We start from the raw sequence: 19,047 nt of genomic DNA on the forward strand, positions 1-19,047 counted from the left end.
TTCCCTAATTCGCAGTTATTTACATGATCGAAAACATATCGTCTCTATTTCTGATACACATTCGCGTGCCAAACTAACTAACATAGGGGTTCCACAAGTCTCAATAATAGGACCAATTTTATTCCTCGTGTACATCAATGACCTTCCAGAATACATTACACATTCCAGTTGTATTTTATACGCTGACGACACAACAATTTATTCTTCTAACACTTCCTTGGAATCGCTAATATCTCACCTTATTGCCGACGTGGTTAGAATCGTTAATTGGTGCCGAGATAATATGTTCAGTATTAATGCTACTAAATCGAAATTTGTAATTTTCTCATCCGCGCAAAAAAGTGTACTGGAGAAGCCATGCATTAACATTGGTCCGACTTCGCTTCAGGCTGTTGACCATGCAACATTTCTTGGAGTTGAACTGGACAATCATTTGAAATTTACAAATCACATTTCCTTATTAACGCGTAAAGCAGCATATGGTATCAGAATACTAATCAAAGTCCACCCCTATTTTCCTATACGTATATTAATTTCACTCTACTACGCATTTATTCACAGCCACATCTCTTACTGCATTTCTTCTTGGGGTAATACTTACGCAACTCACTTGGCACCCCTGCAACTCGCACAAAACCAAGCTTTGAGAATAATAAGTTACAGCCATTTTTCATGTAGTGCTCTGCCATTACTCCGCACATATAATATTTTGTCCGTAGTGGATTTAAATAAATGTTGTCTTAGTGTCCTGACGTATAAATTTTGTCGAGGAGAATTACCAATTTCGTTGATATCAAAAGACCAAACCCCCCATTTCACTGGCACTCGATTTTCACACCATAATAACTACCTCCTACCGAAACCAAGGACTAACTACGGCAAACTTACTGCGAGCTTTTTGGCAACATCTATATGGAATTCACTACCTCCCTCCATTAAATCATCTCCTTCCATTCATTTATTTAAGAGGAAAATTCGTCACCACTTCTTGGGAAAGTGATTGTGTTGTATATTTTTTAAGCTTCTGTATGTCGAATAATACTCCTTGGATCTGCTTTTCGTGTTTATACTTTGTTGTTATTACTATGACTCGACTTTGTTTGTTAATACTTTCTGTTCCTAGGATTGCTACTGCTGTTGTTAACCGCTATAAGTAAAATTTTTCTATGTATTTTTTGTTGGAGGCCCCTCCTCAGTCTTTGACTATGGGACCTCCTAGAGTTACTTTTGTAAAAAAATTTCAAACGCTCAATAAACTGAAACTGAACTGTGGACACAGGAGCCAATTAGGCCGTCGTGAGTGGACCCATCACCACGCAGTTGAAGAAAGTTAAGACCGGATGGGAAGGCCCTCAAATTCGGTCAGCTGGAGGACATCTAAGAACTCCGAATGGAATCTGCACAGCAAGAATTACCGTTCATGACCGGACTTACCCAGTACCTCCACCAGATGTCACGTGGTAGGGACGATAAATAAAGGAAAACTGTGAATGACGAACCTAGTGTTTTGTTGGGTGAACCTGTGCCCTCAAAAACAGGCTGCACTCAAAGCACAACAATAGCAGCGAACACAGTCGGCGATCGTGGAAAATCTGATCAGCAGGTGAAGCGCGTCGGCTTTTATACATCAGTCATTGAATGGGAGCACCTCAAGAAACCATCGAAGGAGGACCTGATGAAAAGAAGTGCGTTCTTAGTACTTACTGATAGGCTAGTAACTTTCCCAAACAATTATTTGTTTAAATGTAATTGTCAGATTCCACAAAAATAATTTAGCTTTGGTTGGAAAAGTAGCCGTCTCCTTGTGTTGCGTATGGTAAAAGCTTTTTTTCCTCGCATGCACAGTCACACGAAGACGGAACGTGCAGAGCTGTGGAGTCACATAGGTGCTGCATCCTAGAGTTTCTCAACGTTTTGCGGCATTCGACAAGCACTCCATGCGTGCTTTCTTTTCGCCATCTGGGTTGACACAGAGCTTTATGTCAGATTACTGTCCATTAACTCGAAAGTTGGTGGCAATGTTGTAATTGAACAACTTTCATGCAGCTCCCCATTTTTTTGTCATTTTATCTGGAGTGAACTTGTTAACTTATCGCTTCCTTCGCAAATCTGAAAAAAAAATTGCAGGGATTGAACAGCAAGTGGTCTCAGCAAAATATGCATGCAGCATTCGCTATGCCATTAAAATTGCGCTGAGACCTATGTCACGCAAGGCGTTCAAGTTTAAGACGGCTTCGCGGGAGGATTGCGTAATACATAGTACGCAGTGTGGGATAATTCATGCTATTCATTTAGTGTCGTTTACGTTTTTTCAGTTGAGGCGTGGATTTGTTTTGGAAACTTGGTCATACTGGGGGAGGGGTGGTCGTATCGTAAGAAAAGCTCATATTCTTGTCTACAAGGCACTTATAGGGAGCTATTCACCCATAAATTTAACGACGGGCGTTTAATGCAGCACATTAAGGCGCGAATAATGGCACATCGAAGTGCGCGAGTGACACAGCTCATTCCGTGTTGGATATCGGTTTAATAAGTATGAGTTAGGAAATGTTTATGTGCTATGCTCTATATTATATGCTTTTTTCTAATTGGAATTCTCACAAACTTACCCTGTAATAGGTCCGTGTTGCTTGTATACCTCTTGCCAAATGATGTGAAGCGGCTGCAAGTATTACAAAGAAGATTGCGCCAGTCAGCTTTACACTCACAAGTTACCTAACACAAATAACAAACTGTTCGCTTAAGCAATCACTCTTCTTCTGGGCCAGGGAGTCGTCTGAAGTGCCAGAACAAACAACTATACTAAGCGCGCAGAAAGAAGGTGGCGCGCCTTCCACTGGCCTGGAACAATTTCTCACCGAAAAACGGCGTTGAAGCGGAAGCCCTGACTGAAGCAAGGAGAACAGAAAATGTGCACATGCAACGTACGTTTTGGAATCTATCTGAAGCATAGCACAAATGAAGCGGTGACTTAAATAATTTGCTGCTAACGACGATGCATGCAATTTTTATTTACTTTCTTGATATGGAACGTGTAATGTCATCCAATGTGTCACGCGCTGTGGTCAGCACAGCGCGATGCCTGCCTAGGGTTATTCTGCGGCCAATCAGAACGAGCCTAGGTAGCGCCGTTCTTAGGGTCCCATATGTTGCAGAAGCAGGTCACACCCAAGAATTTTGTATATTGCCCCTGTGGTCATTCGCTGAACTTCACCGCAGTGCAGCGTCCTAACTCAATGCGCATCATTTGTAAATATGATATTTCAAAACGTCAATCCAACTTTAACAACGTTGAGTTAGCAACCTAAGTCCTACCAAGGCAAGCCCTTATATTAACCTACGTGTTCACGGCATGTGTACTTCCGCGCGGCGTCCAGCGTGCTGCATCCACTGCTGCTGCTGCCACCAGTGATTTAATCTTGACCACAATCATCCAGTAACGTATTAAGACGCTACCAAGTATCGTAACTACGCTCGTGAATAAAACGATGAACCTTCCGTGTTTCTAAAATTCTGAAATATTATTGTCTCAATATACTGCAAATTGGGATACGCTGGTACAGTGCGGTGAACTTTGGCTGATAGCCAAAGGGTCAATGTCGAGAACATGTGGGCATAGAACACAAACGTCTCCTAGAGTGGCCAATATACCTGAAGCGAATGCGTGGATGAGAAAACAAGAAAAAATTTTTTTTCACGCTGAGAAAAGTCGCAGTATCGCCCGAAAGACGACACACCAATTCGAATAGCAAATTAGGAGACAACTATACGACGTAAGGATAATAGTTTTATCGGCCATATAAACATGGCAATATTCTCTTAGTAACTAAATTAACAATGATATAATGTCGAAGCGTGACTGAAGGAGAACGTAGAAAGAAACAGACACAGAGAGACAGCGCTGTCTCCGTGTGTCTGTTTCTGTCTACGTCCTCGTTAAGTCACGCTTACACATTCTATGATGGATCCAAACCGACCAGCCCGCCAACGCATTTTAACTAAACAAGCACAGTGTGACGCGCGCCAAGGTAAACATGAACGCATCTCACTCTATGAGTGCTAAAATTCGCTGTCAAAATGTTGGAGTGAGGAATCATGGCAGCACCAGCGATCAAACTGACCTTCATGCATTTCTCGCTTCCACGCAAATGAAACGTCGAAAGCACAGAGCATAAAAACCTAACTGCACTACCATGTTACCGCACGTTCCCTCCCTCCCCATCCCTATTGCCCAGAAGGAATCGCCAGCTCTCTCGTGTCTCTCCGAGTTGTTTACAAACGCAAAAAATGGCGCAGCGGTGTTTCCTGCCTACTGCGTCCCGGCGCGCGCGCTTCGACAGCGGTTTTGCCACTCAAACGTTTCAGGCAAAAGGATGCTTGCAATAACTTTTGCCTCGGCCGACATAGATTCTGCCTGATTTACTAGCCGTACAGGCTCCAAATGCACGTTTGAAATGACCGAACACTTCGTTAAATTGAAACTGTGTCACGAAGTTACTTCCTTAAATCGCGAAAAATAAATACGCGGCTTTCAATGGAACTATACTCCGTTCCATACATAGCAGTCAACGCTGTGGAAGCTACGCAAGAACTTCGGCCAAGAAAAGTTAGCATTCCGCGCGCTCCGTCCATGCTTGGCTGCGCGTCAACAGCACGTGAGGCTTCTCGTGACGGGTTACAAATAAAAAACCCGAAAGGAACCACAGAAATAGGAATGTCAAAAAACAACGCATTATCAGCCGTATACTGCAGTGTTTGTTTAAGGATTAGAACTTGTTTCATTCAATACTTAGCCTCCATAAAAAAACTGTTGCGCACAATTGCGGTCAAAAGACATCGAACTATATTCAAGTGCGAACGAAGCCATTGCAAAAAGTCTCTCTAGACTCCAGAGCGTTGATTGCTATGTATGGAACGGAGTGTAACATCGGGGAATGAAAATAATTCGCTACATCGTGAATTTCGTTAAATCGATGTTTGTTGTATCGAGGTTTGACTGTACACATAGTCACGTCATAAGGAGCCAACAAACCAAACAAAAGACCGTGAGTGGTGTCGCTTGTTCACATTCCCACGTTTAGTTTCCAGGATAGGTTCTAGTTGGTAAACATAAATACCCCAGACTGTGAATGGGAAAACGACAAACGGCAAATGCGTCTGCATATATATATGTATATATATATATATATATATATATATATATATATATATATATATATATATATATATATATATATATATATATATATGTGTGTGTGTGTGTGTGTGTGTGTGTGTGTGTGTGTGTGTGTGTGTGTGTGTGTGTGCGTGTGCGTGCGTGTGCGTGCGTGCGTGCGTGTGTGTGCTCGGCCAAACAGCTCAGATCTAGACAAAGGTTGTCCATCCTTACATGCCAAACAGCTTCTTACGACGTGCAACGACGTCATGGGCAAATATTCATCCCGTGCACTTGCTTTCGTGGCCCACAGCTTTTAATTTATTTAGGGCAGGCGTCATACACGATGGCTATCCCACTGCTAACAGTTCTATAACTGCGCAAACAAACGACCGCAAAGAGAGAGAGAGAGTACACAAGGATAGGCGCAGTCTATCTGTGTTCTCTCTCTGTGGTCGTTTGTTTGCGCAGTTACAAAACTGTTCGCTAATACGCACAAAGTCGCCCAACAAGAAGTTCTTCTAAGCTGCATAGCTAACTGCTGTTTCTTTTCTTTCCACTGGCCATTTTTTTAAGACAGTACTATCTACGGATCAGCTACCGAAAATGGCCAGACAAACGTACATAACGGGGTTGAGTCGCAGATGAATGCTTCGCACTAAAACGTCTGCCTGTTTTGTTATTTTTTTTGGGGGGGGGGGAGCGTTCTCGTGGTGGACGCCATACATTTATTAGAAACTTGGAAACATCTTCCTCGGGAAAACAGAGTCAGGACGCGCGTCTGCTGCAATCCCGCCATAGTGAAGGCTGGGCTTATAACGCTTGTCGACGCGAATGAAGACAAGTACCGGATGCGTTGGGCAAGCTGTCCTCTGGCTGCCGTAATATCACTGCCGGTTGTACACTATTAAGCTGACATTATGAAACAGGAAATTATTGAAGCACAGAAAAAGCCTTGAATCATGGGCATGTAAAACCACTTATTTAGGAGGCATTGCATCAAGTGACACCAAAAAAATGCTTAACCTATATGCGGAGAAAAAGAGAGACTATGGGCACTTTCCTTGGACTGATGAGATTGAATAGCGGGAACTGGTGGTGTTTAAACTCAAGCATACATTTAAAAAATCCCATAATATTGCCACCACGTGTGGCTAACAAAATTTTGAAAGAAACGAGCGACAGCGCGTGCTCCTGCTTGTAGATTTCGGACATCATGGAATAGTGCTGCCTATTCAGCCTATGCAAAATTTTTTTTAGTGCGTCGCAAGCTGGTAGATGTGCTGGGTATCCTCGGCCCAAACCTCTCAAGCAGAAGGCCTTGTTGATCGGGTCAGCCGAAGTATAAGCGGATGAGTGTGGGCTTCTGGAGGCTACGTTGACGGTTTAGAAAACACTATGGAAGGCAAAAAGTGGTCTGATTGCAAGTTCCAGGAAGCTGTTCTACAGTGACACCTTCGCGGACATGTAGAACTCACTGAATTAGTTACAAACGTGTCGCCACTTTTAACAAGTGCAACGATGTGACCAAGTCTGGAGGGTGGCACTCGTTCGTGGTACCAGAACAATGACGAGTGCTCCTCTTCCAGACGCAAATTCCGCCACTACCTGCTGGAACGCAACAACGACGCCGAACGCTCCGCGGACGAGCTGAGGGGACTGTTCTGTCGCGCATGCGCATGTCTAATAAAAGTATGACCACGTACCTTAAATACATCGCGCCGGTCTTTCAGTCGCTGTCTTCACTTGGTCCAAATTAGGTCTGGTTGCTAATTTCATTTTAGGGCACACGATGTTTGCATCACTGTGACTAGTTGTTCAACAAATCATGTTCTTAAATGCAAAGGAAAAATTTGGTTTACTTGCACACTGTTCGATCTTCAATTTCCCCACTCACCGTATAGTACATCCGGACAGTGTCCCGGATAAATTGCAGGCAGGTCACGTGCTCCACCCCACGCGAGGCCCAGTAGCGTGCTTGGCCATTGGCCAACCTGGAAGTGGCGAAGAAAAATGTGTCTCAAGCCAGTCTCTATTCCATGTCAGAAATTATGAACGGCATCTCCGATCAATAGTACGAAGACAATAAAGGAAGGGGGGAGTGAATATGACGGGCGCTGTACTGACAAAAATACGTTTTACGTCATTGTCGAGATATTGTAGGAGAGAAAACACAGCTGGCATCAACAAGACCAAAAACCTAAGGCGAATGACAGCACGAAGGCGGTGAAAGAAGACGGGAGACACGCGAGCGCTAACTTGAATCAATTTATTTAAAACAGAGAAGCGGAATATAAAGGGAAGGCGTGGAAGCACCTCACGCAAACGCACCCATCAAAAGATTCAGTGACGACACAGGTAATCAATTCCCGCAAATATATAGCAATTGACGGCTTGGGCCCACAGTTTTCCCCTTAACTATGAATCATGTTTGGCTCGATGATTTCACGTGTCAGTGGGCACCTGCTTCTCATGGTAATGGCGCATTTTTGATGCATTGGCACGCAGCTTGATTTCACACACGGGTCTGCAACTGGGAATAGCACTACGATAATCACTAGACTTGCACTTTCTACAGAGCACATCAAGGCACCCTACGCCTTGTTTTTCACACTTCTACGGTGTTACTGGACGCGATCATTTGCACACCTCCTACTTTGGTCTATAGGCTAGGCCAAATCCAAAGCCTTTGTCCCTATCTTTTTTTGGCAAATTACAGCTGTAAATGCGAAATTAACATATTAATTCCAAGCTATTGATGTTTCTTCCACCGACCCGACCGGCCTGACCTTATCGGCCGGTAGCTCCGCGGTACGGCGCTGCTGTCAGTTGTTGAAGACGGCGAGTGTGCTTCACGCCTCCACGGCGTATACGAGCGGCGAAGTGGGAGTCGTTTTCTCTGGAGCAATGAACGAACGCCCATAGAAATTCACAGGGAAATGCAGCCGACGTATGGGAAAAGCTGTCTTGCTTAAGGAAGTGTGAGGTGGTGGTGTTGCGAGTTCGCAAAAGTCTGCCAAGGCTTGCATGACCGGGCAGCTAGCGGCTTGCGTCACTGACTGACGCTTCCCGCGTGGATACAATGGTGAAACCGGATCGGCGCATGCACCTCCAGGACATTTCCCGAGAGCTTGGCATTTCGTGCTTACGTCATCGTTCACGGCTCCTTAGGGTACCGGAGGGCTTCATGTCGGTGGGGGCGTAAGCAGCAGGATGACATGATCAAAGGCAAGAGAATGGTTACTTCGCTGAATCATTTGAAATGGTTTAAATTAAGGGGTTTTACGTGGCAAAACCACCATTTGATTATGAGGCACGCCGTAGTAGTGGACTTGGCAAATTTGGGCCATCTGGGGTATTTTATGTGCACCTAATTCTAAGTACACGGATGTTTTCGCATTTTGTCACATCGAAATGCGGCCTCTGTGGCCGGTATTCGATCCCGCGACCCCGTGCTTAGCAACCCAACACCATATCCACTAAGCAACCATGGCTGGTGATCTGCTACAGTATGCTGAGGAGGGCGAAAGATTCCTAGACCAATGGAACGTGGATACCGCATTTCACGCCGGAATTCCCGAACTTTGCGAAGAAATACATTGGCGTTCCAGTTACTTTCGTGCTTGAGTGTATAAAACGGCGTTTAGTTAAAAAAAATTAATGCGATTCCACTATGTGAAGATGGATGACCAGCGAAGGTGTGTGTATATTGATGGCTATTTTGAGTCAATATATGGTAATCACTATATTGCTTGAATACAGACAGATACACGTGACTTCCTGATTCTACGGACTTTTATTTTACTACGTGATCATCCTTTTCTCGTCACTATGGTAGATGTCCATGGGCTGAACGACGACGCTGGGAAAATCTTTAGTGAGCCGCTCAAGAGTATATATGACCGATGAGGCGTAGTTGGTACATTGACATGTGTAAAGCATTGAATGCCGAACCTATTCTCCTCCGAATAGTGGCTAGCCGCGCTTGTTGGAACGAACAATTCTTTATCAAACAGCTAGAATAACGGGACACAGAAAACAGGCACATAACACTGGCGCTGACTTCAACAAGTATGTTTACTGCGCGAGCGCAGAATACATAGGCAGAGAAGTAATAGTAAAAAGATAACTGACACGAAACCACGAAAATAATGACTTGAGATTGCATGTGGGCGGAGATCGGTTACATTTGCAGATACGCGATTTCCTTCTCTAATAACTGGATGGATGGTGAACTGATGCATGAAGGACCACGTTGGGTGATGACAAGGAGGAGGAGACAAAGGAGAGGAAAGACAGGGAGGTTAGCCAGTGTAAGTACCGGCTGGCTACCCTGTGCTGGGAAAGGGGTAAAGGGAATAAAAGAAGAAAGAAGAAGAGGGAAAAAAGGGAAAAAAAAGAGAAAATTCACACAGTAACGCGAAACTACGCGCTACAACGCAATTCGCATGTCCTTAAAAACTTCAACAAAGCCCTTAAGGCCTTGAGTGCCGAAGCCCGTCTGGACCAATGTCCTAGAGCTTTTTCCTCTGTAAAGGGGCGATTGTCCAGTTTTGCGAGAGCGGTCACGAGCACTTTTCTTCGCACTGCGTAACGGGGACAGTCACATAGGAGGTGTTGAATCGTCTCCTCGCAGCCGCAGGTGTCACAAGTAGGGCTGTCGGCCATTCCAATGCGGCATGAATAGGAGTTCGTGAATGCCACGCCGAGCCACAGGCGGCACAGAAGTGTTGCTTCCGCTCGTGGCAACCCTGGTGGTAGGCGGAGTTGCAGACATGGATGCAATTTGTGGAGACGTGCGTTCGTGAAATCACTGGTGTTCCACAGATTCTGCGTACGCTCGCGGGCGAGGGAGCGAAGACTTGTGGCCGCATCTGTTCTTACAGCGGTATGGGTATAATCTGGGCACCATCATGAGCCGACCGGGCAGCGTCATCCGCACTGTCATTTCCTGAAATTACACAGTGACCCGATATCCACTGGTAGATGATGTTGTGTCCCTTGTTGATTGCGTGATGGTGGAGCAGTCGGATGTCTGCGACTAGTTGCTCATTTGGTCCATGGTTGAAAGGGGACATCAGACACTGAAGAGCTGCCTTTGAGTCACAGAAGATGGACCATGAATGTGATGATTTGTGAACAATAAACTCCAGAGCAGCACGGATAGCTGCGAGTTCTGCAGCCGTCGATGATGTAATGTGAGACGTCTTGAACTTGAGGGTGACGCACTCTGCGGGAATCACCACTGCTCCAGCTGAACTATTAGAGGATACAGAACCGTCTGTGTAAACGTGGATGCATCCTCTGTGCTGTTCATGCAGCACTGAAAGCACGGTTTGTTTCAGGGCGAAAGTTGACATCTCCGTTTTCCTTTTGATACCGGGAATAGCAAGAAGAGCCTGGAGTGGATGGAGGCACCACAGCGGTTGAGATGGTCGTGCTGCAGGCGTGAAGTTTGACGGTAAAGTTCCATGGTTACCGGCAATAATCTTGCTAAACGCTGAACGACGTCGAGCGGCAGGAAGGGAGGCGAAATGATGCGATGGAAGTCGCGCGAAGTGCCTGATATGCATCCTTAAAGTGTCGACTTGAAGATACGTGTTGATGGGGTGGTCATGCGCGATGGCTATTGTTGCTGCCGTGGACGCACATCTGGGAAGACCAAGGCAAATTCGCAGAGCTTGCGCTTGTACAGATTTGAGGGCACGGAGGTTGGTCTTGCCGGTCCCACCCAGTACAGGTAAGCTAGAGCGCAGGAGACCGAGGATCAGTGCGTTATAGAGTTGGAGCATCGCACTCACAGACGCACCCCATGACTTTCCCGCAAGAAATCTGAGCACGTCGGTTATCATGACTAATTTCCTTTTTAGGTAGGAGATATGGGGACTCCAGGAAAGGTCCCGATCTATTATCACTCCTAGAAAGCGGTGCGTCTTCTCGTAGGCAATTGGCTGTCCATTAATTCTGATAACGTACGGTTTCATTGCTTTACGCGTGAAAGCGACTATAGAGCACTTCTCGCAGGACAGCTCCAGACCTCGTGCTCGAAGATAACCTGATGTTAGTGTGGCCGCTTTTTGAAGTCTGGCGCGCACCTGAGGACGCGTCGCTCCTGATGACCAAATGCATATATCGTCTGCATAGATCGGCACATGGACAGATTCCGGAAGGGTATGGACCAGGTCGATGAGCACCAGGTTAAATAGAGTGGGGCTCAAAACTCCGCCTTGTGGTACGCCTCGGTAGGTGTTGCGTTGTGATGATGCACCATCCTCTGTTTGCACAAAGAATGACCTGTCCTTCAAGAAGCTGGATATCCACCGAAAAACAAGGCCGCCTAGGCCGACCTCACCCAAGGCGTCCAGGATGGCTTGATGGGTTACGTTGTCATATGCACCTTTGACATCCAGGAACATCGCCGCTGACAGTCTCCTGAGGCTTTTTTCGTGCTGAACAGACGAGGCAAGATCTATGACGTTGTCTATAGAAGAGCGTCCGCGTCGAAAGCCTGCCATAGCGTCAGTATATAACTTGTAGTGTTCTAGATACCACTCTAGACGCGTCAGCACCATCCTCTCCATCACCTTTCCTAGACAACTGGCCAGAGCAATGGGACGATAAGACGCCACGTCTAGGGGTGATTTACCTGGCTTGAGCAAATGCACAAGGCGGCTGGACTTCCATGCAGCTGGAACTTCTCCTTCACGCCATGAATTATTGTACACGTCTAGAAGTGCATGCCGGGCTGTGTGACCGAGGTTTCCAAGAGCTGCGTATGTCACCCCGTCAGGCCCAGGCGATGAGGAACGTCTGCACGCTGCCAACGCCGCCTGCAACTCCTCGATGGAAAACAGATTGTCCATACGAGAATCCCGCGAGATCGGAACATCACGGGGATCACGTATAGCGAACGATGGCGGTAGACCAGCAACCTTGAAACAGAAGTCCTCCGCTACGTCGATCTCTTTGCGACCTTGGTAGAGAGCCAGGCATTTGAAGGGGTGGCGTTGTTGCGGTGATGCTCGAAGACCACGCACTGTTCTCTATATATGTGACAGGGGTTTATGCGGATCAAGGGTATCACAGAAGGTTTTCCATCTTAGAGACTGCAGGGAGTTGATCCGATGCTGGATCTTCTTCTGTATGCGTCTCGCCTCCCTTAGGACGTAGATGGACTTGGTGCGCCTGTACCTTCTTTCCGCGCGACGGCGGATTGCTCGAAGCCGCTCCAATTCTGCTTCGAATTCAGAAAATTTAGGAATAGGCCTGAAAGATCTTGTGGCTTCTTGAGCAGCGGCGTTAATTAGCTTCTCGATGTTGCCAGGCAGACAGTCCTGGATCTCTTGGCAATTCGTCTCCATGAGCAATGTGTATTTAGGCCAGTCGATGTGATGAAGAACTGTAGTAGAGTGTGACTTGGGTGTGCTGTCGATTTTAACATATGTTGGAACGTGGTCACTACCATGCGTTTTGTTGTCAGTGAACCATGTCACACTGGCACTGAGGCATCTTGAAACAAATGTCAAGTCCAGGCAGCTGCTGTATATCAATCCCCGCAGAAAAGTGGGACTGCCATCATTTAGGCAGCAGAGCTCATGGTCCGACGCGAAGGATAGTACACGTCTTCCTCGACAGTCCATCCTTAAGCTTCCCCATAGCGGATGATGCGCATTGAAGTCGCCGGTAATAACGCATGGTCCAGGTGTCGCTGTTAAAATTGCACCTAGTCGTGCGTTGTCAAATCGACCATTAGGTGAAATGTAGGCACCTATGAGCGTGAGTGCGACGTTCTTGCATTTTATAGTCAAACACACATACGGATTGTCGTCATCAGGTGCCACTGGGTGTAAAACATGTGAAATCGCATCTGATATAAACGATGACATTGCTGCGGTCGGTACAGGTGGCAGACATGAAAGCTTCATATCCTGATATGCGGATGGCGCTCTCAACGTTTGGTGCACAAATGACGATTATTGGAAATTTGTTCTTAAAAACAAACGGACGAAAGTCCGAAATACGCGATTTAATGCCTCTGACATTCCATTGGAAGATAGACGCTTCCTTGACCTCTTTAAGGAACGAATGTAGAGGAGCAGCCAGGGTGCTTCTCAAGACCGGACAGTACCGGATACAGGGCATCCAGTATTTGAAGTGCGCCTCGAGCCGCCGGAGTGTGTATGGCGGTCAGTAGTGCTCGTAGCGTGTTCATAAGGGCCCTTATCATGGTGACAACTTGTTTGTCGTTGTCTTGGTTGCTGCCAGAAGGTGAAGCATGATTCGGCGAGCGTGCTACATCTTGTCGCTCCGCTGGTGGATCTAGCCGTGGCAATGGCGGCCACTCCTCGCTCGAGGCAATGATATGGGAGACTTTCTGCTGAGGAATCTCACTGCTGCTATTGTTAGTTGTATGTAGAAGTCTTTGGACTGTCAGTGGACGCGTTGCATCCTTAGCAATAGCAGTGGGTTTCCTAGATCTCCGGCGACGTGAACGTCGACGTCGCACCTTAGCGGCAGCCTCCCTGTGCGAGGAACCATCCCTGACCATTTGCCTCAAGACTTTCGCCTCATTTTTCACATGTGGGCAATTCTTCGAAGTTGCATCGTGAGAGCCCTGATAATTTGCGCACTTTTGATTTTCTGCACGACAGGCGTCGGAGCTGTGCGATCCAGAGCACCGTGAGCATACGGCAGCGTTTGTGCAAACCGCACTAACGTGCCCTATCCTTTGACACTTCCTGCACTGAAGCGGCTTTGTCACAAAAGGCCGTACAATGTGTCGGAAGTGACCGACTTTGACGTGGGACGGTAGGCTGTCTCCTTTGAAAGTTAACTTGACACACTGCGAGTTTCCCAGGCGACGGGCTTGCAATATGGCAATTCCCTCTGTCGCCGGCTTGATGAGTATATGCAGGTCAGCATCGCTTTTGGAATTATCTACGTCATACACAACGCCGGCTGTAGAGTCATGATGGTCTTGTTTATAGCAGCGTACGTTGATGCTATCCAGTACCTTAACGTTGCTCAGAATGTCTAGCGCGCTGCGGTTTGTGACATCTATAGCGAGGATGTTCTTACGGCCGTTGATCCTTATATCTTTGATCTGACCCGGAACAAATGCCTAGAGCGATACAGATGTGGCTTGGCGGTTGATCCGGTTTAGATTGTCGCTAGCAGCCACAGGCACATATAAAATGGTGAGGTCTGATGGCTTTCGCGTCGGGATCACAGTTGCCTTACTTGTGGAAGGAGACGTCCTGGCGAGCCTTCTCTTTGCTTTGTGCTTCGCTACGGGCACGAAGTCGCTGTCATCCGAGGTTTCATCACTGGTCCCTGAGTAGATCACAGTGTCTTCGCTGTAGGTGTCACTCGGGCGACTAGACCGCTTTCTCGGTGCGGTCGCTGTTGACGTAGAGGGACCAGGAACCTCTCCAGGCGACTCCACGTCCATCGCCGTAGTTAAGGGAGTGGCGTCTCCCACAAAGTAGCTTTAAATTCCCAGAGACAAAAAGGCAGCGCTCCACACAGGACACTTCGTCGTCGTCGTCCACCTGGGTGATGACAAATGCTTCTATAATCTCATGGGTGTGCTGCTCAGCGCGCTTTTAGATGACAGTGACTTTTCTATAATAGGGGATGCATTTACACGACTTGCAATGCAGAGCAAGATTGCTGCTTTAATTTTATGTTGTTGACGTGACGTACTCCCGGAGGCGATCATTGAGGCTGCGTCCCACTTGTCCTACGTAGGAACGCCCGCACTTCACGGGTACTTCGTAAACGATTCCTGTGATGCAGCTGGTGAGGGGCTCCTGATACTTCGTGTCGGAACCTTTCTTGTGGGAATTGTCTTGGCGGACCCTTCTGCATAAGGTGTTCAGCTTTCCTGTGGCTGAAAAAAATACAACTGAAACACCCGCCATTCCCGCGGCATTTTTCAATCCGTGGGACACCCCGTGCCCCTAGGGAATGACAGCCGTCTTCGAATTATTGATCTTGGTTTTCCGTATCTTCCTTCTTTGGTGCATTTCCGCTGACATGTCTTCCGCTAGCTGTACCAGGAGGACGCTCGGAAAAGCAGCCCGCAAAAGCCGCTGTGCATGGCTTTCAAAGGGTATTTCTATCTCGTTCTTGCATGATCTTTGCAGTGCATTATGGAAGGCGGCTTTTGCGATTTCTCTCTTGGCTTGTCTTACACTCTTGCCTCCCTTCTGAATCACTATGACCTTAACAATTTTGACTTGTTTTATTGTTCACATCAGGATATCCGCAAGTTATATACAGTGATGTATAGCTCTGAGTTTTCTACTAGTTAACACTTGTTACAAAGCTTGTCTCATTTATCAAATCCCTAATCGTATCCAATTGTTTCATCTGCTTGTAGGTAACTGTTCGTAACAAGTTGATCTCTATGCTTTTTTTTGTATGTTCAGTGTAATTATTCTAGATATTTGTTTTTTGACAAAAGCGTGGCAGTTTGGGCGAGCTTGTATATGGGCGAGTGACAGCATTTCAGATATTCATTGTTTCGAAGAAACTGTTTCTATTTATTTATATGACGATTGTAAAAACTGCTTTAACTTTTTTTATTAACTTTACATTTCCATACCTTAGTGTGTGCCCTATAATACTACGCTGTCTGTGAAGTTTGAATTTTTGATGTATCTTACAGTAGTGCTGTTACCGCACCGAAATTTTTCTATGGGGCTGTGACCTAGTCAACTTGTTCTTACAAACAGCTCTTTGTCACAGTCTTTCTTTCTGTATCGTTGACAAAATAAAAATAAACTTGATTGATTGATTGATTGATTGATTGATTGATTGATTGATTGATTGATTGATTGATTGATTGATTGATTGATTGATTGACATTGCGTGAGCCGACAAACAAGGCAAGAGACTTTTTTGTTGAGTGGGGTGCATACCTCCAAAATACATGTTCTTTCTTGAACAATGGGAGAAAGTACACAAAGCGCAAGGTCATTTTCTCCGGTAGTTCCTTTGTGAGCGTGCGACCATTCAAGTTATACATTGAAAAGGACCTGCCAACGGTTCACACCAAGAAGGTGTTCAGGTACCTCGAGAACTACCTCCTCTTCATTGAGGCGACAGAAGACGATTTTGCTTCAGTGGTACAAGTCGTCTACAAAAGTTTGTAGATAATAGTCATACTCTGTCATTTTCCCTGGTCGAGATCACACTTTTAAAGACAAACGCACGGTGTGTAACTGAGCTCTTTACGCGCAATCATTTATAGCCAGAACAATACCTTACTAGAATAACCTACCGTCAGACATTGCTACTGAAGCTCACCCCGATAAATTTCAGCAAGTGCTGCTTATGTATACTAGAACGTAAAGTCTCTGTGCAATGTGAACTTTTCTTTCTATTCCTCTGGTACATGCGCACTCCATCCGTTATAATTCCCAATTATTATCTTTTGAGTACCTTGATGTATTCTGAATTCTAGGTGCTTCAATTTTCTAATTTCTTCAATCTATGTGCTAATTTGGTTTTATCCAACGCTTGATTTTACTACATAGAGTCATGTTTGCGTATATTGTCACGTTTGTTGCGTTTTTCTAACAAATTGTTATAAGAGTATCTTCGCGTACCCCCCCCCCCCCCCTTACGCAATACCGTCATCGAGAGGGCCCTTTAGGGTTATTTTGAATAAATAAATAAATATTATTGCTGCCTGCTAATTTGCTATCGCAATCGATGCTTCGCCTTTCGGGCAAAGCTTCGAGTTTGTTTTATTCATGCTGACAAAGATTAGCGTTTTCTCTCTTTGTCGCTTTGTTGATTTCCTTTACTACGCGTACTTCTTCTTTTTCGCTTTTGTGTTGTACTTCGAGCGTCAGAATGATACTTTTTAAGAGGGGGCATTCGCACGTGTACTCATTTTTCTTCGGTTATCTTTCTTTCAACAAATGTTGGACACCAGCTATCGGCGCAGGACGCCCGTGCATGAATCAGAACATTCTCCATTCTTCTAGCCGATTCTGTCTGTTGTCGCCGAACCGTTTATAATCAAATCGTGCGCGTGACGCGAATAGCGTTTTACATTCTATAACTTGTGCGCACCCTAGCAATTACGCTGGAGCCTTCCATGAGCCAAGCATAAATAGCCGACGCTTCTGTCACGCACGCCATATATTCTACAATCGACGAGTGCGCTCTCCGCTACCCGCCGTGGTTGCTCAGTGGCTATGGTGTTGGGCTGCTGAGCACGAGGTCGCGGGATCGAATCCCGGCCACGGCAGCCACATTTTGATGGGGGCGAAGTGCGAAAACACCCGTGTACTTAGATTTAGGTGCACGTTAAAGAGCCCCAGGTGGTCAAAGTTTCCGGAGTCCTCCATTACGGCGCGCTTCATAATCAGAGAGTGGTTTTGGCACGTAAAACCCCACAATTTTTTCTTGTGCTCTCCGCTATCGTTAAGCTGAGTGTTACTTGTTTTCCTGCACATTTTTCCCAATTAAACAGTTAGTTCCAGGACCTGTGTCACTATGGATGTTCAGCGTCACTACAACGGGAGTAGCAATATTCACGTACGAGGCACTAGCTCGCGCAGCGTGTCCGGTGGGCAACGCGAGGGGCCTGCATAGACGAGGTGTTTGGGCGGCTAAATATGCTGTGTCAATTCATTGCTCTCAAGCTAATTGCTCTAACCTTTAAATTCATCGTGAGATGCCTTCTGAGGAATTTTAGTATTTTCATTGTATCGTTTTTTTTTATTATTTGTGTACGAGAGTTCAATATTGAGCCGTATTTCGTCGCATAATTACTTCAACTAATTATAGGTACACTTTCAAGTGTCAATGGCAATTCCATAAATATTTTAGGTCAACGCGCATGCCGCGATAACTTTCTAGACTGGTGAAAGGGTCGTGTAAAATAAAACGCCAAAGATGTTCATCTCTGAGTGCATTCTTTGCTTTAATACAATTTTCTCGTGCTATACCTAAGCTGCCCAATCCTCGTGTTTAATACATTGTATTTTTATTCTAGCGAAGCGTGGCTTACCTGGAAGTACATGATTGAAAAAGCGTCATATTGAACTTGATCGAAAGAAATCTACGTTTTCCACTCTTCATATGCACTGTGCTTAACACCGTACACGATATTTAAAGAAAACTTGCTGCTGAGCTAGTTGGTTCATGACCTAAGGACAAAATGCTGGCAGGCGAGCACAAGGTGAGACACAAACGACACATACGCGTGCCAACATCAAACTGCTTATTCACCAGGAACCGCGCAACTTTATACCTAACTAACAAGTTTGATAGTAGCTAACAACCGCTCGTAAGCCAGTGATCATCAGAGCGGGTAGCCACGTAACTGCACTGTTCTGAACTATCGAGGCAGGCATATGTGAACACGCATGCATTACAGCGGCAAACCGACTGGCCATGGATACGTTTCCCCTTGGCGCCGATGTTATTTGTTGTGAGTGACATTTCTTTGTCACTCAGTGCTAGTGACGGCGTGCGAACGCACTTATTGCCTGCTCTTTTTATTAAGATAAGCTCGATTATTTGCCTTTCAGTGCGGTTCCTTGCTTTCCTAAGAAACGTTGTTTGGTCCAGGAGTGGCGCACAACTACATCGTTGGCAGCGGCCTGCCAAAGTTGCGGCTGACTGCCAAAGGGAGCAGCGGTCGATGAGGCACCGTCCTGTTTGTCCAATATATACCCTGCCGCAGCTTAGGGGGCTAGAATAAACCACATGGTTGGCACAATCTGCGTAGCGTGTTTCGTGCTTCTTGGAGCATGCAGCCGGCAGCTTATTCGCCACCAAAGGTCAAATCACGGCCATTTTGCGTGGACTGGAAAACACATAACGTACATTATATCTGGCTGCAATCTTCCTTGTATTGTACGACAGCA

The 19,047-nt window shown here is 46.0% G+C and overlaps 1 protein-coding gene across 1 annotated transcript in view; it reads right to left on the bottom strand.

Moving 5' to 3' along the window:
- The window catches only part of LOC142574424 (cytochrome P450 3A9-like), a 421,036-nt gene that overhangs the window by 365,055 nt on the left and 36,934 nt on the right, over positions 1-19,047 (bottom strand). The window contains exons 2-3 of the mRNA XM_075683508.1: positions 7,053-7,149; positions 2,610-2,662 (exon numbers count right to left, since the gene is read on the bottom strand). Coding sequence (XP_075539623.1) covers positions 2,610-2,662; positions 7,053-7,149 — 150 coding nt within the window. The remainder of the gene's footprint in view (positions 1-2,609; positions 2,663-7,052; positions 7,150-19,047) is intronic.

The sequence above is a fragment of the Dermacentor variabilis genome, chromosome 3, assembly GCF_050947875.1.
Source record: "Dermacentor variabilis isolate Ectoservices chromosome 3, ASM5094787v1, whole genome shotgun sequence".
NCBI lineage: Eukaryota > Metazoa > Arthropoda > Arachnida > Ixodida > Ixodidae > Dermacentor > Dermacentor variabilis.